The sequence below is a fragment of the Anoplopoma fimbria genome, chromosome 4 (genome assembly GCF_027596085.1).
Source record: "Anoplopoma fimbria isolate UVic2021 breed Golden Eagle Sablefish chromosome 4, Afim_UVic_2022, whole genome shotgun sequence".
NCBI classification, from domain to species: Eukaryota; Metazoa; Chordata; class Actinopteri; order Perciformes; family Anoplopomatidae; genus Anoplopoma; species Anoplopoma fimbria.
Genome location: NC_072452.1, coordinates 17,416,643 through 17,435,641, shown reverse-complemented (window position 1 = coordinate 17,435,641; position 18,999 = coordinate 17,416,643). Strand labels below are relative to the sequence as shown.

Genomic DNA, 18,999 nt, shown 5'->3' with positions numbered 1-18,999 from the left:
GTATGTTCAGAGTCAACAGAGTCAGATTTCATGTGTGCAGGCTGACTATTAGCTCCCCAAATTGCATGCCCTGCAAAATGTATAACCTATAATCCCTTCAAGGGACAATGCATTGGACATGTAGCCTGCAGTTACAGGTAAGAAACAATCAAGACACTTTTAAATGGCCTAAAAACAAATGAGATAAAGATCATTCCTCTGCATGTACAGGTATAGGGAGACGTCCCTTGCTAAACGTTTTGGTGATTTCCCTTCTCTGCAAAAATGCCCTTATGTGGGGAGAAGGCCTTTACTGTAAAATTCACATGCAAAAAGCACGCACACACAGGAACGCGTGCACGTTTTTGCGGCACAAATCTCAAAGAACAGTTTTTTCCATGACGCAATTTCTCTTTTCATGTAGAAGAAGAAGAAGAAGAAGAAGAAAAAAGGTCCCCCGCGCCCACTTCTTACATGGGGTAACAGAGCGTTACGTGACCGGCGTGCAGATGGGATCAGGGATGAGGACAACTTGAACTCCTCCAGAGGGGAGCTTATGGAAAGCAGTCGCTGCAGGAGTCTATGGAGCTGCTGGCAACTGGATCAATGTGCATGCATGTGCAGAGACAATGAGCCTACCTAATGACAATAATATTACATGTATGATTCTTTATTTCATATTAAAAATATGCCCGACCAATTATAATATTTATAATAAAATATGTATTTTTTTTAAAACATGTGAGTTTTACGACTTTCTTTGTGCACGTACAGTATGCAGCCAGGCATTGATTGACAACACTGTCTTGTGTTGGGATAAGCCATAAATATTGTATTCATGCTTTGCTTCAGTCTCAATCCAGTTTAGCAGACAATGGCTGATGGTGTGCGTGTACTGAATGCAGTGCCGTGGTCCATGCCGCTGCCAAAACGTCTCTAGGTCCAAAAAAAAGCACTTTGCATCCCACCCCCAGTTTCTCTCTGTCCAGCGTTCATTCACTATGATGCGCGCTTAGTTGCAGGAGGTTCTCCACACCCGGTCCCCTTTTGCATGCCTAAAACTTTCTAATGAAATCCCCAAACACTTTTTGACAAACATTATTTTTTTTCCATCTCTGGGGGTCAAGAGGCCTTTCGACACATTAAGAAGCGTTTCTATTGCAAAGAAAACTTCAGGTATGTCAGCTTTTTTTTTTTTTTTTTGCTGCAGCTGCAATAATTATTTCTTGTGTCTGATTGCAGAGTAAGTTGTTTAAACTACTTGGTATTGCTGTGAAAATTTGTGCAAATGTTGAACTTGACTGCAGATGTAAAGATGTGACGCTTTCAGTCAATGGCATGTTAGATGTGATTGGTTTAACAAGTGCCTTTTCCTTCTGTGAAGAATATGGAGCCCAGTTCCACAGAGGGAGGAGCTGAAGAGCAGCTCCTTAAAAATCATCCACCAAGTCTTGTAAGTGCTGATTATATAGAAAAACATATAACTTTATAATCACTTTATTCACTGAAGCAGAAGCAGCAATTAAGGCGTCTCTCCCACTAACAATGGTGTTGATAGACTTTTGATGAAAAGCCCAGTAATAATAAACTCTATAATCAAACAGTTTTATTGGCACAGGACTGAAAGCTTATAACAGCATTTTAAACATTTAACCGCAGTTTCTTTTAAAAGCCAAACTCTCACAAATGAAGTGACTTTTTGGTAACTCTCTCAAGCGTCCTGTGGTTCCTCTGGGATCTGTGTGTCCTGGCCTGTGGATGCTGAGAGTCAGTGAGTAACATCTGGCTGTCAGAGTGACCCTCCAGCTCTGCTGTCTGCAGCTGCTGCTCCAAGCAGGAGGGTCCACTCGCAGGAGGTCAGCTCTCCCAATGAGTGCCAGAGAGGTCACCAGCGGGTTTATAATTTGCAGAAACAGGGGACAGGACCATCAGTGCGATGTTCATTAATATGCAGAGCACTCCCTGGCAGTTTATATCGTCTGTCATACTCGGATCAGAAGGCATGCCATTTTTTTCCTGCAGCGATTTGAAAAGAAGATAGGTTGACTGCAGAACTTAGCAGTTAAGAATATGTGTGGTGAGGGCTTTTTCTCTCCTTCTTCTTTCCACCAGCCTCACAAAGTGATACTCAAACATGGCCAGGAGTTGGAGGAAGAGCAGGAGGAGTTGGCCGAGCACCAGCCTCTAGAGCAGGAAGACCTGAACTTTGAGAGATGGAAGCGCAGGCCGTTACCCAAGAGGACGCTCCACCAGAAAATAGACGACATTAAGACATACTTGTGGAATGCAGAGACCAAGGAATTCATGGGTCGCTCTGGGAAGAGCTGGAGTGAGTTGACGATAAAGACAAGTTATATATGTTGTTGGGATATGAGGGGGGAACGTAATTAATTTTTTCCTGCATGTGTCCAATCATTACAGATCTAATGTCAAGTGCTTAGCAGTTTGAATGTCTTTAAAATATGCACTCAGGGATAGTTGAAGGGGATTAGAAATGTCTATCAGTCCAGTGACTCAGCTCACTGTGCTGCGAGTGTGTGTGTGTCCTTATGCTCGATGTTTACATAGGTGCAGAGACAAATTCAGAGTGGCCCGACAAAAACAGACTGCCTGGGGACGCATCCCCAGCGGGAGCTCACTGTCCCGGGCCTCGTATTGGCCAGGAATCACATTCCTCTACATCTTACCATGCTCTCCACAGCCTCTTTCCCAAAGCCTCTGTGACCTCATTGCTGAACTTAACATGCTTAAGGCCCCTCAGTCACAGTTGAACACGTACATATGCTTTTGTGCAGGCAAACTTTATTTGGCAGAATGCGACAGACTGGAGGAGTTTGTTGAGTCAACGATGATGGAGCAGCTTCTTGGTATTTCAGGGTAGCTGCCATGTGACGCTGTTGAGCCCCTCCTTCAGTTTCCCTGCACACAATGGCAAACATGATCCCACTGAGTGTAGAGAGAACATCCAAGGAAAGTGTGTTTTACTTGCATAAGCTGACATGCTGAATCCTGGGCAGAGCTAAGAGCTCATTTCAGCTTCAAAACCAGTGTGTGCACACTTGTGGAGGAGAGGGGGCCCATGTGTCTGGTGCAGAAAGGCTCTGAGTCGAAGTCTGTGCTGTATGTCCTGTGAGACGGGTGTGTAACAGGGGACACAATACCAGAGTGGGGTGATTGGGGCTCCTTGGAGCTGGCCAGGCCTCTATGGCTGCAAAAGACCTTCACTACGATGGCAACCGGAGGTTCACTGTGTTCCTGAGTGAAAGGACAGCTGGGAGAATTCTCACTGAGCTCAAACAGAAAGGCCTTTGTGGCTCCAGGGACGCAAGGCTGGCTGCAGCTAGTCCCCTGTGAAATTGCACGCACAGCAAAAGCCATTTCATGTAGGGCACGTTTGGCTTGATTAGTTGCTAATGGACTGTTAATTGAAACATGTTCTTGGGGTTTCTCACATTAGTTCACTGTGGTACATTTTATACCAAATCTACTAGTTATTTAGAGTTAGTCCAGACATGAGGGAATGACAGAGCTTTTGTATGACTAAACAAATTAGTGAGCGTCCTGATCAAGGACAGTAGCTGGAGTCCAGTCAGACCACACAGTCTGAGCAAAACCGGGAACTCTTAATGGGTCATTGTTCTTCTCCATTCATATCAGAGGTTTGTTGAGGAATGCGCCGACTGTTATGCAAGCCACTTTTGTGCAAATACTGCATCAGAAATATCCAACCTAATAGCTCCTTTTTTCACTCCTCTTCCAGGCCTCATCCTTCTCTTCTACGCTGCACTTTATTTGTTTCTCGCAGCCATGTTTGGCGGCTGTATGTTTTGCCTCATGTGGTCTATTAGTCCCTACCATCCGACCTTCAATGATAGAGTGATGCCACCAGGTAAATAAAACCCCAAAACTCAAACCACTCCACTGCATCCTCCGCTGTCACTTTCCTTCTCGTCTCTCGTCTCTCTGCTCCACTGTCCTTCAGTCTCCTGCTTCTACTTGAGTCTCAGCACAGTTGACTGTCTCTGGGTCTCCACTGGCAGGTATGACGATGGCCCCGCACCTAGAGGGCCTGGAGATCACCTTCAACGCTTCTGATCGCAAGTCCTGGAAGAAGTACGCGAGGTTTATGGATGAATATCTGAGACGTGAGTCTGTAGCCATTGTGGGGGGGGATGAAGTTAAAGTTGAGGGGGTCGCATGAGGTGGTTGAGTTTGTTTTAAAAATTAAGGCATGCAACGAGTTAATCTTCATCTTCACTACCTTTGTCCCCGTTTTCCATTTGGTTCTCGCAGGGCATGCTGGGAAGGGAAGCCTCTTTGTGGGCAGAGTGCAGCCATTCAATTGGTTTTTTTTTTTCTCACCCTGCTTTTGTCAAGCTTCCTTAATCAGAGGCCTGAGTCTGGCAGGGCATTGCTGTAGCAGGGGTTTATTTATGCCCTCCTCTCCCCCCCTCCTCTTTCTCCCTGTTCTACATTTTCAGCGTATAACGATGTCCCTCAGGAGAAGAAGAACATTCGTTGCGCACAGGACAGATACTTCATGCAGGACGACTTGGAGGAGAGCGCAGAGCGGAAAGCGTGTCAGTTCAAGAGGTCCTGGTTGGGGGACTGTTCGGGGCTGAAGGACCCCCACTATGGCTATTCTCAGGGAAGGCCATGCATCCTCCTTCGAATGAACCGGGTAAGACGAGCATCAGTCACCAAAAACCTGTAAAACAGTGCGCTTTGAAATGTACAAACAAAAGAGGGGACATAAAACAGCAGGAGCACAGCGTGTTACCGGACTGTTGGAGCTCAGGGTTTTCTCAGTGAGTGACATCTTGTGGCCATTTCAGGGGCAGAATGAAAGTACATGAAGCCGATTGTGCACTACTTTTTGGTCTTGGTTAACATTTTAGATTGGTATCTTATGCAGAATCACATTCTCATATTATTTATTACAAGTTAGAATTTAAAACTATACATTCTTCACCGGAGTTGAAGGTGGATAGTGTGTACAACAAAAATAGCATACAAAGGAAAATGAAAGGTTGTCCACACATTGACTTTTGCAGACTGTCAGGCAAACATCTACTTGATTTCAGTTTGAAAATATGTCAAACAAAAATATAGAACCAAAATAGGTGTTGAAGAGAACTTTGTTTGTTTCTTACTATTCTTACTTTTCAATAGATTCTTGGTTACTTACCTGGTCAGGGCAAACCAGTAAACGTGACTTGTGGAGTTAAGGTACAGTAATAATCAACACACTCTTGCTTGTAAAAATTTTAAAGCGATAAGCAACATATACAAAAAAATATAACTTCTTCCTCTTTCAGAAAGGACCTCCAGAAGCCTTGGGAGAAATCCAATTTTTCCCTAAAAGCATTTTTGACCTGAAGTACTATCCGTACTATGGGAATCTCAGACATGTGAGTGAGAGTTTCATCTTTGTGGAGAGAATATCCACAATTTTTAATCAAATATGAAATAACATCTGTTGTGTCCCTTCTTTCTCAGGTAAATTACTCTGCACCGGTGGTGGCTGTGCGTTTTGCAGGATTGCAGTACGACACTCACATCCAAGTATCATGCAAACTGAATGGAAAAGGCATCATCAATGATTCACCCACTGACCGCTTCCTGGGCAGTGTGACCTTCTCCTTGGATGTCGGAGCGTAGGGCAAAGATATCGCTGCCAGCAGGATGCTCCTGTGACAACGAGGCAGGAAAATGTACAAGAAAAAAATATGTTGAAGCATTATTTTCCATGAAATATGTAATTTCCCTCTCCTCATCTTTTACTTAAATATCCACATCTTCTGCTGTGAAACAAATTTCTCAAGAATTAGATATTTTCTCTTGTGTTTCTGTTGTATCTTTGTACCCTGAGCGTGCTACTGGCACCTGCACCCACAACAAACAGTGCTGAGCACAGGACAAGTGTCATAGAGTGAGTTACAATTCCTGATATTTCGTAATGATTAGCAAGATTAATCAAACTAAATTACACTCTGCCCAATAGTTAGCAATTCTGGCTATGCAAATCCAATTATGACTTAAAACATTACTAGGTGATTAGAAATATTGGTGTATCAGGTTAGATCATGGTTTTGTGAGCACAGTTTTGTGTGACAGTGTGTACTAATTTGTTTTGAATTATATTTTTCAAACATGTATATTGTAAGAATTATCTATCATGCAAACACTGAAAGCAGGACTTGTACTGTACTTACACAGTAAAAATAAGACATAGTAAATGACTGCAAATACACTATTACTTATTTTTGTTGAATAGAGCAGTATGATACATTTATGATAAAGCATCACACGCCACTTCTTGCCTTCTTTTGTAAAAACATTTGCTTTTTAAAATGAAATACTACACAACACTGATCAATAAAGAGACATACTGTACTGTGAAATAGTTTGTGAAAGGTCTGTACCATTTAAAAAAATAACTGTTTTGTGATAGTATTAATCTCTGTCAGAACTTTGCTACTAAACATGGTATCAATGTTGTATTTATTCCTATTATAGTTCTTATAATAAATACAATATTCTGATATGTACTGTAAGTTTTCTTCCACATAAACTTTTACAACAATTGTTACACATCTAAACTCTTTTATGTTCAGTAAAATCTACAAATGGTATCATTTAGTAATTGTTGCTTTTGAGCTTTACATTTTTTGGGAGGTGAATACATTTAAATATCCAATTTTTAACCAATTTTGTAACCTTGAACTGATGAGATGTTTCAGAAGTCTGCTACAGAAAATTACACATTGCAAACTGCCATAAAATATGGTTAAATACAATGTTTTTTAATCTCTATTTTTATGATTGGTGTTGATGTTTGGGCTACTGGAGTTTTATGTTAAATCTATGAGAGGTCTAACAGACTGCTTTAGTCCTAACAAAAGGAAAATATAGCTTGTCTCTCCCACAACTTATAAAACATGAAAAATATCCTTATTGGTTGTAAAAATAAAAAAAAGAAGCAAATAATCTACAGCCATGCTACCTGCAGTGGTGATTTGAGCTAAATGTTAACACTCTAACGATCTCTAAACTGAAAACTGTCTTGCCCACAAATTTGAGGGCTGAGGTTTCAAAGAATATAACATCAGTAGGCTTTAAGCTGTAGGTGGGGGATTACAACATATTAACACAAGGAAACTTACATTTAACATTTGACCCAGGGAGAACCCTGAATGGTCTCCTAAATGTGTCAAAAGAGGATATTAGGCTGGAGGAGATACTCTCTTTAAAGTCTGAACCAAATTTGAAGGTAAGCTGTTGAACGTTTCACTTAAAACCACAAATGTGAAGCTCATGGGGAACATGAATATTTGTATTACATTTAATACTAATCCATTCAACAGTTGTTGAGATATTTCAGTCTGAACCAAAGTGGTGGATCAACCAACAATCCGACATTGAGCTCAAGTCTGTATTTACTCAATTTCTTCAGAAGTGCAGGCCCCGTTTGTGGTAAAGGGAAAAGTTACAACACTTCTAAACCTTTCTAACATAAGTTTTTTAATAGCAGAAGAATGTAAACATATTTCAAGGACTCCAAAGAATGAAAAAGGAAAGTCAATGTCAACAAAACATAGATTTACTGATCATAAACTGTTCACACTAGACATGTGCCTTTATCGACTGGTGTGACCTCTAAGTATAATAATAATTATAATAATAATTAAGCCTTTATTAGTCCCACAATGGGGAAATTATTTCTCTGCATTTAACCCATCCTGGAGGAGCAGTGGGCTGCAATGAAGTGCCCGGGGAGCAACTTGGGGTTAGGTGTCTTGCTCAAGGACACCTCGGCATGTTGCTGGTAGAGGGGTTTGAACCACCAACCTTGTGGTTGCGGGACAAGCGCTCTACCTCATGTGCCACAGCCGTAAACTCTATAACTGTCTGAATGCCTGTAAAAGCTGGAGTGAGAGTCATGCCTCTGGCTATAAAAAGCACGCCATTGATCAAAGTCGAACAGGCATTTTGCACAATCACAGCAGTTCAGTCAGCCGCGTGGGTGTTTAGTTGAGAGCCGTTAAACTTTGAGTTCAGCTTCTGTCACAAGACTCACAAAACCTTCTGGAAACTTTACAAGTAAAGTAGAGCTGTTAAAAGAATGACAGTGATACAAAACAAGAACAAAACTCTTATTTAATTTTGTTCCCCACTTGTGTTTTTTAACAAGCTCATCATATCACATTCTTCATCAGATGGAGACAAGCTGCAAGCGAGCATCTCGGAGGTGCACAACAGAAAGGCACGAAACTGTTGGAGGGGAGCGATCGAATGAGCAGAACCGAGGGTCGTGTAAATGAAATGTTGTGACTTTAATATTACTGTTGATGTTAGTGTACTATCACATGAAGGGTAGTGTAGGGAGAAGTTAATGTACATGCAACCAAACTTGATCGTGGTGACAGATGTAAGTTTAACTTTAAACCAGGTGGTCCATTTGTTAACCTTTTGAAATAACAAGGGAACAACACTATCATTGATTCACCAAACACAATAATGTAAATCTTTTAAGAGAAGTGTGCATTTAAAGAAAATAAAACTTCCTAATGACAGTGACAGAAAACATTTAACATAATACATTCCCCCACAAAAAACTAAAATAAACTGGTCCCAATGCTGGTAAAGTGTCGTAGTTAGGTTCCCTTTCATCGAACTAGAATTTACTGACTATATGTGCAAAAGGGAGGGTTTCATTTCGGCGTGAATTTATGTTACATGAAGGTTAATACAACGTAAGAACAGTGGCGTCCGGGGTGTGACAATGACAACAGTGGAGCTTGCTCGTTACATTCACGTCATCAAAAATCAATGTCATTCATTCTATACAAGAGAGTAATTTACACATATACTATTATACAGCACAGCAAGCGAGAGGGGGAAAAGGCCTCTCTGGGGTGGGAGGAGGGAGGAGGGAGGAGGGGGCGGCTACTCACAGCCATAAATGTAATTTTCAAACATGCAATCTACAATCAAACGATGCAATATTGATCATAAATGTTTTGGTACTTGATTAAGTTGTTGGCATCAAAGCAAAAAACAAACAAAACTGTTGATAAATTTTAAACTGTGTACGAGAAATAAGCTAACGGTTATTTTTAGGCGAACATAAATGAGCAGGAAATTTGGGATGCTGTTCGATGCACTGACGGGCAGGAGAGGTGTTTTTTAAGAGCTGTGAGGGTTGAAAAGGGTGCGAGAGGAAGAAGCAGCCGGGTTGGATTATACAGACTGGTAGCCAGTACGACTCTTCCTCCGACCAATCAGGTAAGAGATAAGCACAAGGATGATTAGGAAGCTGAGCGCCACGCCAACTGCAATGGGCACCAAAAAGCTCAAATCAGAGTCCAGGAAGCATTCCTCAGCTGACAGACAGATGGAAAAGAGAGACAGAGAGGAGACAGACACGCAGGTTAGTGGTTTTAGTCAGCAGAAAACATTACTCAGAGAAGGATTTGGGAGGTTTATAGTCCACAAAGGGGTTAGACAAAAAAGAGGCAGCGCAGCAAGAGCAGAGATCCGAGGAAAAGGGTTAACAAATATTCCAAAGGCACAAAATAGAAATCACTCAAATGGTTATTACTAATTGATCTTTGTGAACATTAATGTCATGCAAGATAAGCAAAGGAAATCCCTAAAGAAATAATCCAACGTTTTGGGAAATGTGCAAAAACGCTCTCATGCTTAAAGTCAGTTTAATACTTTTTTTCTGCAGCGTCTCAAACAACCCAAATGTATTCTTTATATTATCAGAGATTGAACCATTCATCAAAATATTTAATGCCATTCAAGACTTTTTTAAGCATATGCGTCCAGTAAAAAACATTTCATTTTCCCACTTCTGGTTTTGTCTGATGAAACAAATAAGATATATAATGTTCATCTATGAGCTTTAGGCTCGTTTTGCTAAGCTAAGCTAAAAGGCTGCAGCTCCATATTTTACAAGAGTGGTTTCAATCTTCCCATCAAACAGTTGCACATTTCCCAAAACATCAATTTATTCCTTTACGAAAACAGTCAGCACTAAACACTACATGGAAATGTCAATACAACACTTTGATCATTTTAAATCAAAATGTAGCAAATTCACTGACTATCCTTTAGAAGAGCGTTAAGATCTAAACGAAGAAAGGTTAATTATAAAGACTCGTAGCTGGAGGCCATGTTTCTCTTTCTCCCGATGAAGTAGGCCAGCAGAACGATAAGAATGAGAACAAGCAGGGAAACTCCGACGGCTATGGGAACAATGAAGCTCTCCGCATCAGCTTGGCAATCCACAGCTAGACAGGGGGGTGAAGAGAGCAGAGAGGTGAATGTCTCAGAAAAGAAGTGTTAAAGTAAAAAATATTAATGGTTAGGGCATGAAAGTGGCTGAAAGAGAGGCGTAGCCCGCTAACTGACTTTAAGAAGCCACCCAAGTTTTTGAAGCAGCAGCAGTTTTGAAAGAGAATAAACATTTACTCAGCTGTCCAGGGCAGAAACACATTTTTATTACCATGAATCTTAAAAGACTAAAAGGCTCCACAGACTGTCACACAATTTGAAATCCAATTTATTATAGCTCATAGCACAAGCGAATGGAGATTAAATCATTTCTATGGACATAACACATTGATGATGAATATTCACAAATTCCCTTTACTGAACATATGTGTGCTATGTTCTTAAATATTGAAAGTAAACCAACTAAAAGGTTTCTTATTCATATGAGCAAGTTTTTGCATGAAAAGAGAAATGTATCATTAAACAAGGCACATTTCATGATGATACACCTGTTAAGATGATTTATTGGAGAAAAAAGGATATTAAAGGTTGAGGAACAAAAACATCTATACCAGTGCTGCAAAAACCCCATATTTATGATTAAGGCAACGAATTTGTACAAAGCTGAAATAAACATGATCGCCACAATGATATGCAAAAAAAAAAAAAAAAAAAAAAATCAAAGCTCATATTTGATTAAGAGCTATTTATCAAAACATTTGAAAATGTCCTGGGAAAGCAAATTTTATAATCAACTTAATAAAATAATGCAACTATCTCTACTCGTATTCAGTGTAGTTTGCTGCCTGCTTGCTCCAGGTTTAAACAGTTGGAACAAGGAGAACAGTACACAACACTGATTAAGCAACAATACACAGCAACTACCATGTGTAACATTGGTTTCTATTATTACAGAAATACACATTCTGGGGCTTGACTCCATCCCTGATACTGCATCACTGTAACCTGTACTATTTCCCTGACTTAAAAGCTCCTGTAAAAACCTGCTTTCAGCTTTCTATCTCCATGAAAACAGTTTGCTTGTTTTCTTTCTTTTCATTAATTTTGCGATCAGTCTGAAAAAGTGTTTGGGGTGGTTTGTTCTTTGCCAGCACTGTTGAACAAACACTGATTAAAGGAAATCCACAAGATAAGCTTTTAGAGGAGTGCTTTTTGAGCTTTCTTGCTGAGTGTTAGATGAGAAGATCAATACCACTCAAAGAAACATGATAAAACATGCTGAGGTTTTGGTAGGTAGATGTTTTGTTTCCCACAAGCTAAACTGTCTTCTTGCTGAAGCTCCATATCTAACTCTAACAGAATATTCTGATCTAACTCTCAGCGAAAAAGAAAATAACTATTGTATTAAACCCTTCATGAATAAATATGTTAGGACATTATTTTTATAGTTTCTTGCTCATTCATGTTAATCGAATGTTTTCAGGGGCTTTAACGTCTCCTGGTCCAGCTGAGGCTCTCTAGAGCTCAGCCCACACCTACACACAGGTGAGACAATGTGACAACAGTCTCATCATAATGCAAACATTTAAAGAGCGCCTTAGTGCATTTATGTGTAAATATCCTCATAAAAGTGAATATCTACACAACAAAACTCTCCCTAAACCTAATGCCAAAATTGTTGGTGTGAGAAAGAAACATTTGACGTTTCTTATCAGATTTATTCTCTGCGGGTGCAAATGAAGGGGACTTTTAAAATCAGCAGACATTTTGATATTGTACAGCAGAGAAGGCACAGGTGTGATTAATAACACTAACGAGGATTTGTCAGTTCCAGTGCCTTTACACCTAAATGTAAATGAGACATCGTTAATGTCATTGTTTCCACCTGGACTTACTGCTCGATGCCGAAATGTCTCCATAATAAAAGGGTCTATTTATGCTCAAACAACAAACACTTTGATTTCACATTCCTACTGTGATTTGAGCCACATAATTAGGACAATGATTCCAATGTTTCCCCCGCTCTACAGGGGCAAACGCGGGCCAAAGCATATTTCCCTTGACTACTTTTCAAGTGGAGTAGACCTTCATCCTTTGTTAATGACTTTCTGGGAAGAAAGAAAGAACGCTGACGAAAATTATTGTACTTATATAATGTCAATAATCATGTAGATGAAAAGTCAAACCATAATGAAAGTAAAAGACTACAATGTGCACACAGATTAAACAGAGACATGTGGAAACAAAAAAAGGGAATGTCTGCAGAGCAAGTGCAGGATCCTAGAGAAGCTGATTTAAACTGCTACACATCTGGTAAAAATTAATGTCCAGAGGCTTTTGTGCATGTAGAAGTGTACTGTGCATGTTAAGAAACTCTATATATAGTATATTGAAAGTCACCTCTCATGTTATTATGATAACTTAAATTAAAAAAGGTTGTTTGGATGTTGCACTTGCTCATGACCTAAAAAAACACAACGAAAAAGGGAAGACAAGACATCGAGAAAATAACAAAAAGAAACAAACATTTGGGGGTTAACAAGTTTGGTCCTTGAAAAAAAACACCAAACTCTCCATCTTTACATAGATTTTTACTCCTTATTATAGTATAATTAACAAAAACCTTGAGGCAAATGCAATGTGCATTTAATGTCTCATAATGACCAGTAACTTCAATGATAAATCTTGTGTTTTTTTTCTAGCAGAGACTTTAGTTCAGATTTTTTTCAAGTTATTTGCCAATTAAACAATTGCACATGAAACCCAAGGACCAGGCTTGAGAACCCCCTTGATATTGATTGCAAATTGGATTTAAAGTGTCTGATATCCAACATAAGTCTTTCTTCGACCAATCACGTAAGCGATCACTACAATGAGAATCAAGCCGGCCAGAGCAGCGCCAACAATGATTGGGATTAAGATGCTGGTGTCATCCAATGAACATTCATGGGCTGCAGATAAAAAGAGAGTTAAATCAACAGTTATTATTTTATGATTAACAACAGCAGGACAGCAGATTATATGTTGTCAGCTGCGCCAAAACTCTTTCTACTTTAAAGCTCTCACATAACACTGTGCTCATTTGAATAGGCATCCTTGGCATGATAGATGATGGCAGATACACTTCATACCGACAAAGACATGCTGCAGGAGGTCATTTGTGCGTGAATTTGCGAGTGATTATGAAGATGTAAATTAGTCTTGGATGGACTTGATTAGAAATAGGATTGTCTCTTAATAGGATTTAAACCAGATTCTTCACATCTCTGAGTAAACCAAAAAGTGATTGTCAATTGTGGTAACTTATCAAATAAACACTTGTCAAACTGCTCTTGTTCATACTGTTAAATAGACTAGAAAACTGAATACATATAATTTTAAACTTGTGACCTTAAATGTTTTTTGTTTCCTTTTGGAAAATAATTTGCATTAAAAACATTGTTTTATCATATTATCAGACAAGAAATATACAGTCAGTGCCAATTTTCAAATCACACCCAGCCATAGTGCTGGAACAAACCGACAATATAATAAGAATAAGAATTGTTACTTCAAACACAGCAAAAATCATCAGCCACCAGACTGTAAACATGAAACCCTTTTGTCAGGGTCTCGTTTGTTTTAAGAGACATTAAAAGAGGACCTACCTGTACTGAAAACACCCTTCTTGACTCCAAAAGGCTGAACATGAAGGTTGAAGGTGAAGATGGTGAGCTGGCTGGTGATGGTGTAGTTCTGCTCCTTGTTACACATGTAGGAGCTGCCGACAGCCGCCTCCCACAGACTCAGGTTGGTGTTCACTTCAGAAAACGCCACGCCTTGAAAGAAACACAGATATAACAGAAAATAAAAACCTCAATATTAGCTTGCTTCTCAGTGTGGTTCCTGGTGTTTGTGGTAAATATGATTCTTGTTATTACCAGAGCTTGTCTTTCCAGTGACGTTCAGAGCATGTAGGCGGAATTTCTTTGTGTCCTGTCACACGGAAGAAACAGAAGAAATGCATAAAAACATTTTAACAAATGAAAAATAAACATTTCCCCCCATCAGCTCTCCTAATTACCAGAGGGTAATATAACTGAGCATCAAGGACATCCAGAATACCAACAATTGCCTTCTCTTTTTTCAGGGACGAGAACATTTCCAATTTAGTTGCATCCTGTCTAAGTGATGTCATCAAATATCTTATTTTAGCTAACCAAAGACATTCAATTCACTATGATATGGAGACAAGGAAAACTAGCAAATTCTCACATTTTTGAAGATGGAAATGAAAAATGTTTGGCTTTTCTGTATGTATGTATATATATATATATATGAGAGTAAAAAAAGACACGCACACATAAATCGGTGTGAAGCGATCTTTCTGTATTAGTCATTATGACCAGTGAAGGTTCAACTACAACTCAGTTTCACACCGACCTGAGTCACCCAATTCACCACAAACTGAATAAGAGTTCCTGTAAACTAGTTAGCAAGAGGAAAAGTTATATTGTAATGCAAAGAGTAATGGATAACTGGTTGACATGTACAGCTTCTGACACTCTTAAGTGTTAGTACAATGACTGCAACATTTAACAAATTTACTGTTAAAAAGGAAGGGGAAAAAGGAGACCATCCCTAAACATGAAATATCCCTGTGTTGAATGAATACACACGTGTCATGGATGCACTACAGTCATTGTGTTTTCTGTGCAGCACATTAACTTTGAAAACCACAGACCTACAATTTCAAAATTGGTGCCTGAAATATTTTAAAAAATATATATAAAAAAAATCCAGAAAATTCCTGGTTAGATAACCTTTAAATCTTAAATGTTAATGTGACGAGTGACGTTTATCAAACTTACATTGGCGAAAGTGAGCGTGATGATCATTGCGTTGGACGTCAACACCAGCTGACTGCTGTTAACTTCGCATGTGCCAGAGGATGTGGTCCCGTTGGGCTCAAGGTTCATCTTGGGACATTAGAAGAAAGGAATAAAATCAGCAAAAACACTACGGAAGATCATCCGTTTATGATCTGTAAAAACAAGATTGCTACAGTATACATCTGCGTTCATAAACCTACCTCTACGTTCTTGACACCGATCCGCAGGCCAAAGTTGGCCATCAGACAGACTGTGCCGTTTACACCAGACTTGACGCTGTACTCCCCAATGGTGGGTGTGGGGAGGGTGGGGGTCGGGGTGGTGGTGGGAGGAGGGGCAATGGTGGTAGAGTTTGTGGTAGGAGCTGTAGGGGTGGTAGAGTTTGTGGTAGGAGCTGCAGGGGTAGTGGTGGTAGAGTTTGTGGTAGGAGCTGCAGGGGTAGTGGTGGTAGAGGTTGTGGTGGTAGAGGTTGTGGTAGGAGCTGCAGGGGTAGTGGTGGTAGAGGTTGTGGTGGTAGAGGTTGTGGTAGGAGCTGCAGGGGTAGTGGTGGTAGAGGTTGTGGTGGTAGAGATTGTGGTAGGAGCTACAGGGGTAGTGGTGGTGGCATGAATGGTGGGGACAGCAGGGGTTGAGGGCACGTCAGCAGCACAAGAAGTAACTGTGGGAGAGAGTGGACAATAAATGTAGAGAGAGGAGGCGAGAAATACTACAGGCGGGATAAGATGTGACACTGCATCTGCACTTACTGTTTTCACTTATGATGTTGTCACTGACAAAAGCCTGAATGTGCACATCCCACAGAGTCTGATTGACTGATTCAGCCTCAATCGTTTCTTTGCTCTTGCATGAGTAGCAGGTGTCCAGGCCGACGTCTCCGACGTGAGGCTTCACGGAGACAGTTACGGTGCCTAAATGAAATTCCAAAACCAGTCAAAATCAGCACAAGGCCTTTCATCAATGTGTGTTTTTTGATTTGTTTGCACTGTGAGGTGTAGAAGTTACCATTAGACGCAGAATTGGGGAACTTGGTTTTGTCACTGAGGTTGTAGGAAAAGGTGATGGTGTCGGCCTGGTACACTTTTCCATTGATGGCAAAGTTCACACTCCAGGAGTGTCCTTCCCCAAAATTGAGCTTCAACATTGAGCTTGTTTTATCACATGTACTTCCATCAGTTGTGACTTCCACAGGAAGTTCAATCTGCGCTGTTGCACTCTAAAAACAGAGCATAGTGTGACATTATTAAACGTCATTGTACCAGTATTATGAGCATGAAGAGGAGTGTACTATAGTACTTTATTGTTCATCTGATGTGCTTGACAAAAACAATAACTCTAACAAACGCCTACCTATTAAAAAAAGAAGAAACATATCAAACATTCTGTTTTTTAGGCATCTGTCCAACTTACTAGCAGTTTCTCATCGCCTAAATCATTTCCCCAGTAAACATGAGATTAACATCATCCAATAGGCCAAGGTCTGATATGAGGGATCCATAACAGTTATTTATAAACACGGGCTAGAACATTTCCAAAAATGTCGATACATTTCTGTGAGCTGCTTTCTGTAGCGCAACTCACAGGACATAACAATCACAGGATATGGATCAGGAAAAATCGCTGACTGAAATGCTGAATAGCAAGAATATATTTGCTTTGTAGTGACTGCCCTCATTTCCCCTTTCCATGATGACATGTGCTTTTACGAGAGTTGTCTGATAGTCACGCTGTTGAGGCTGACTGATAAGAGCGGAGCTGCTTTGCTATGTTGCTAAACTAATATAAGGATGTCGTGTAGCCTGATGTACTAAAGATACCAAACACAGTCGGTCATTGTAGAGGTTACTGTGACCAGACACTCACCTTATCGTCAGCTAATTTATAGGAGACTGAGAAGTTGACCATTAGATTGGCATAGAGGCATATTTTGTTGTCTTTGTCTTTGACTGTCACCTCAGTGCCGTGCGACAGCTGGAACGCTGAAAAGACAAAGACACTTCATTATCCGTATTCTAATTAATTATTAATCTGGTAGGTTACTCTCGTCACAAAAAAAATGAATTAAAAAAGTTTAAACTCATTGAAACTTCACATGAAGTCCATCTGTTCCAATATGCTAGATTGAGGCTACATCCACACTTATAAGTTTGTTTAAAACGATCTACATCCACACGGGCGTTTCAGCATTGACCACACACCACTTTTAGGCAAACAACCAGAGTCAGTACCACCCTACTCCAGCTGACATTGGATGGCCTCCACAGCCAATGCTAAATAGTAAAATACAACTTGATTCAGGGAATTTTGCAAAAATGGTACAAATGTTCACATGAGATCTTAATTCAATGTAAAATAGCACACGGCTACCTAATGGCTGGGAATATCATTGTTTACCTGTCACATAAATGTATTTAAGAGCTATTTCTGAAGTAGGCCAAAATCACATGACCCCCAGGTTCACTGAACTGGACAACATGAAGACTACTGTAATTATCTTAATGACAGGCCGCTTAAAATGTACACAACTAACAGAAGCGAGGCCAAGGTCCATTCAGATTTGCAATATATGTTTTATCACCATCTCAACGACAGCTGGCTGCTACAACCTCCTCCTGTAACTTATAAAGCCTGGACATGAACACAATGATTGTAACCTTGCTATAAACATTTCTCTCACACAGATTTCGGTATTTTGAAAATCACAGCAATCAAATGTTGTGGGCCCTATTTATGGGAGCACCATTTCGGTTAACGCCCAACAAAAAGCTTTATGTGATAACGTACAATAAAACATTTATGGGCTAAACATAGCTGACAGCCGTCATACTGGTACAGAACATATTGGTTCACAAACAAACTGGTGCAGCCCCGTATCTGTCAGCAGTTAATGTCTGTTGCTTTGGGGCCGTTGGATATGAATTCAGTGAAACTAACGTAAACAACCGTTACTTCTGTGACGTAGCTGGTTCTCTAACTAGCTACGTCACAGTTAGCTTAACAGCGACGTTCGGGTGGTACTGTCACGTGATAACCGGCTCTAACTGCCTGTACGTAGCCGACGTCAACGCTTACACTATTACCAGTAAACACATTTGTTAATGCGCCTTATTACTGTCACAACTGTGTTTTATTTCGTTTTTTCACCGTCAGCCGTGGTGTTTGTGGCTGACAGTATATAACCACAGATGGTTTTATCATTAACTAGAACTTGAGTTTCAAAACAAAAGTGTCATCTAACGATGACAAATGAAGCTAACGGCTAACATTAACCGGCCAAGGCAGTTAACAGTAACTGCCGGTCGCTATACGTTGCCATGCAACATATGAGGGAACTGTAGCTTCAAGCGCCGCATACAGCGACGTCACGGTGTTCTGTAGAACGTTGGTGACGTAGGTAACCACTGCTAATCGAGCTAGCTTTATTAGCACAACATCACGACTCCAGCGGACAGCAGGCACAGGTTTCGCTTTAAGGCCTGTGAAGTAAACGTACAAGAAGACCCCCCATATGTCTATATACGATTAAACACCACAAGCAACCAACACATGTATTTTAAACATCATATAAAAGCAGCATTTAGCCTGAGCCCAGAGTACCAGGCCCCCTTTAAGTTCAGCGCTAATCGCGTCACTTCACAGAAAACTGATTTTCTTTTCTTCTTTTCATTTTCATTTAAAGACCAATAAAAGGTGATGATACATACCGAGCGCAAAGCCAAGGGATAAAACAAATGAAGCATATCGATACATGATGAGTATATCTGGAGTGTCAGCCACAGGAGAAGATGAACAGACCGACAGCCGTGTTTGTGGAGCTCAGACTGGACCAGGAAACGGGAGTCATATGACAGTGACGGTCTCCAGACAGGAGGAGGAGGAAGCCTCCCCACCCTTCACATAGTTAATG

The 18,999-nt window shown here is 40.4% G+C and overlaps 2 protein-coding genes across 3 annotated transcripts; one reads left to right on the top strand and one right to left on the bottom strand.

Moving 5' to 3' along the window:
* Positions 1 to 998: 998 nt before the first annotated feature.
* atp1b4 (ATPase Na+/K+ transporting subunit beta 4) lies at positions 999 to 6,554 on the top strand. Its single transcript, XM_054597801.1, has 9 exons — positions 999 to 1,155; positions 1,364 to 1,432; positions 2,092 to 2,308; positions 3,740 to 3,868; positions 4,020 to 4,124; positions 4,461 to 4,660; positions 5,152 to 5,208; positions 5,298 to 5,390; positions 5,479 to 6,554. Exons 2-9 carry the CDS (start codon positions 1,367 to 1,369, stop codon positions 5,638 to 5,640), a joined length of 1,029 nt encoding a protein of 342 aa, XP_054453776.1. The 5' UTR covers positions 999 to 1,155; positions 1,364 to 1,366; the 3' UTR covers positions 5,641 to 6,554.
* Positions 6,555 to 8,121: 1,567 nt separating this feature from the next.
* lamp2 (lysosomal-associated membrane protein 2) lies at positions 8,122 to 18,979 on the bottom strand. 2 transcript variants are annotated; one of them, XM_054596969.1, is made up of 9 exons: positions 18,797 to 18,979; positions 16,956 to 17,071; positions 16,098 to 16,308; positions 15,842 to 16,003; positions 15,296 to 15,753; positions 15,075 to 15,182; positions 14,145 to 14,199; positions 13,872 to 14,042; positions 8,122 to 10,280 (listed from the first exon to the last, which is right to left on the bottom strand). In XM_054596969.1, exons 1-9 carry the CDS (start codon positions 18,840 to 18,842, stop codon positions 10,138 to 10,140), a joined length of 1,470 nt encoding a protein of 489 aa, XP_054452944.1. In that variant the 5' UTR covers positions 18,843 to 18,979; the 3' UTR covers positions 8,122 to 10,137. The 2 variants fall into 2 exon arrangements, with proteins under 2 accessions (XP_054452944.1, XP_054452945.1); XM_054596970.1 differs by lacking the exon at positions 8,122 to 10,280 and adding an exon at positions 10,535 to 13,175 and having other exon boundaries at positions 18,797 to 18,974.
* Positions 18,980 to 18,999: the final 20 nt, after the last annotated feature.

What these genes read in the sequence shown, in the direction of transcription:
- atp1b4 (XM_054597801.1), top strand. Translation starts at nt 1,367, where the DNA reads ATGGAGCCCAGTTCCACAGAGGGAGGAGCTGAAGAGCAGCTCCTTAAA. An exon ending in TCGCTCTGGGAAGAGCTGGA is followed by an intron (nt 2,309 to 3,739) that starts GTGAGTTGACGA and finishes CTCCTCTTCCAG; the next exon opens with GCCTCATCCTTCTCTTCTAC. An exon ending in TCCTCCTTCGAATGAACCGG is followed by an intron (nt 4,661 to 5,151) that starts GTAAGACGAGCA and finishes ACTTTTCAATAG; the next exon opens with ATTCTTGGTTACTTACCTGG.
- lamp2 (XM_054596969.1), bottom strand. Translation starts at nt 18,842, where the DNA reads ATGTATCGATATGCTTCATTTGTTTTATCCCTTGGCTTTGCGCTCG. An exon ending in TCGGTGTCAAGAACGTAGAG is followed by an intron (nt 15,183 to 15,295) that starts GTAGGTTTATGA and finishes TAATGTCCCAAG; the next exon opens with ATGAACCTTGAGCCCAACGG. An exon ending in TCACGCTCACTTTCGCCAAT is followed by an intron (nt 14,200 to 15,074) that starts GTAAGTTTGATA and finishes TCCGTGTGACAG; the next exon opens with GACACAAAGAAATTCCGCCT.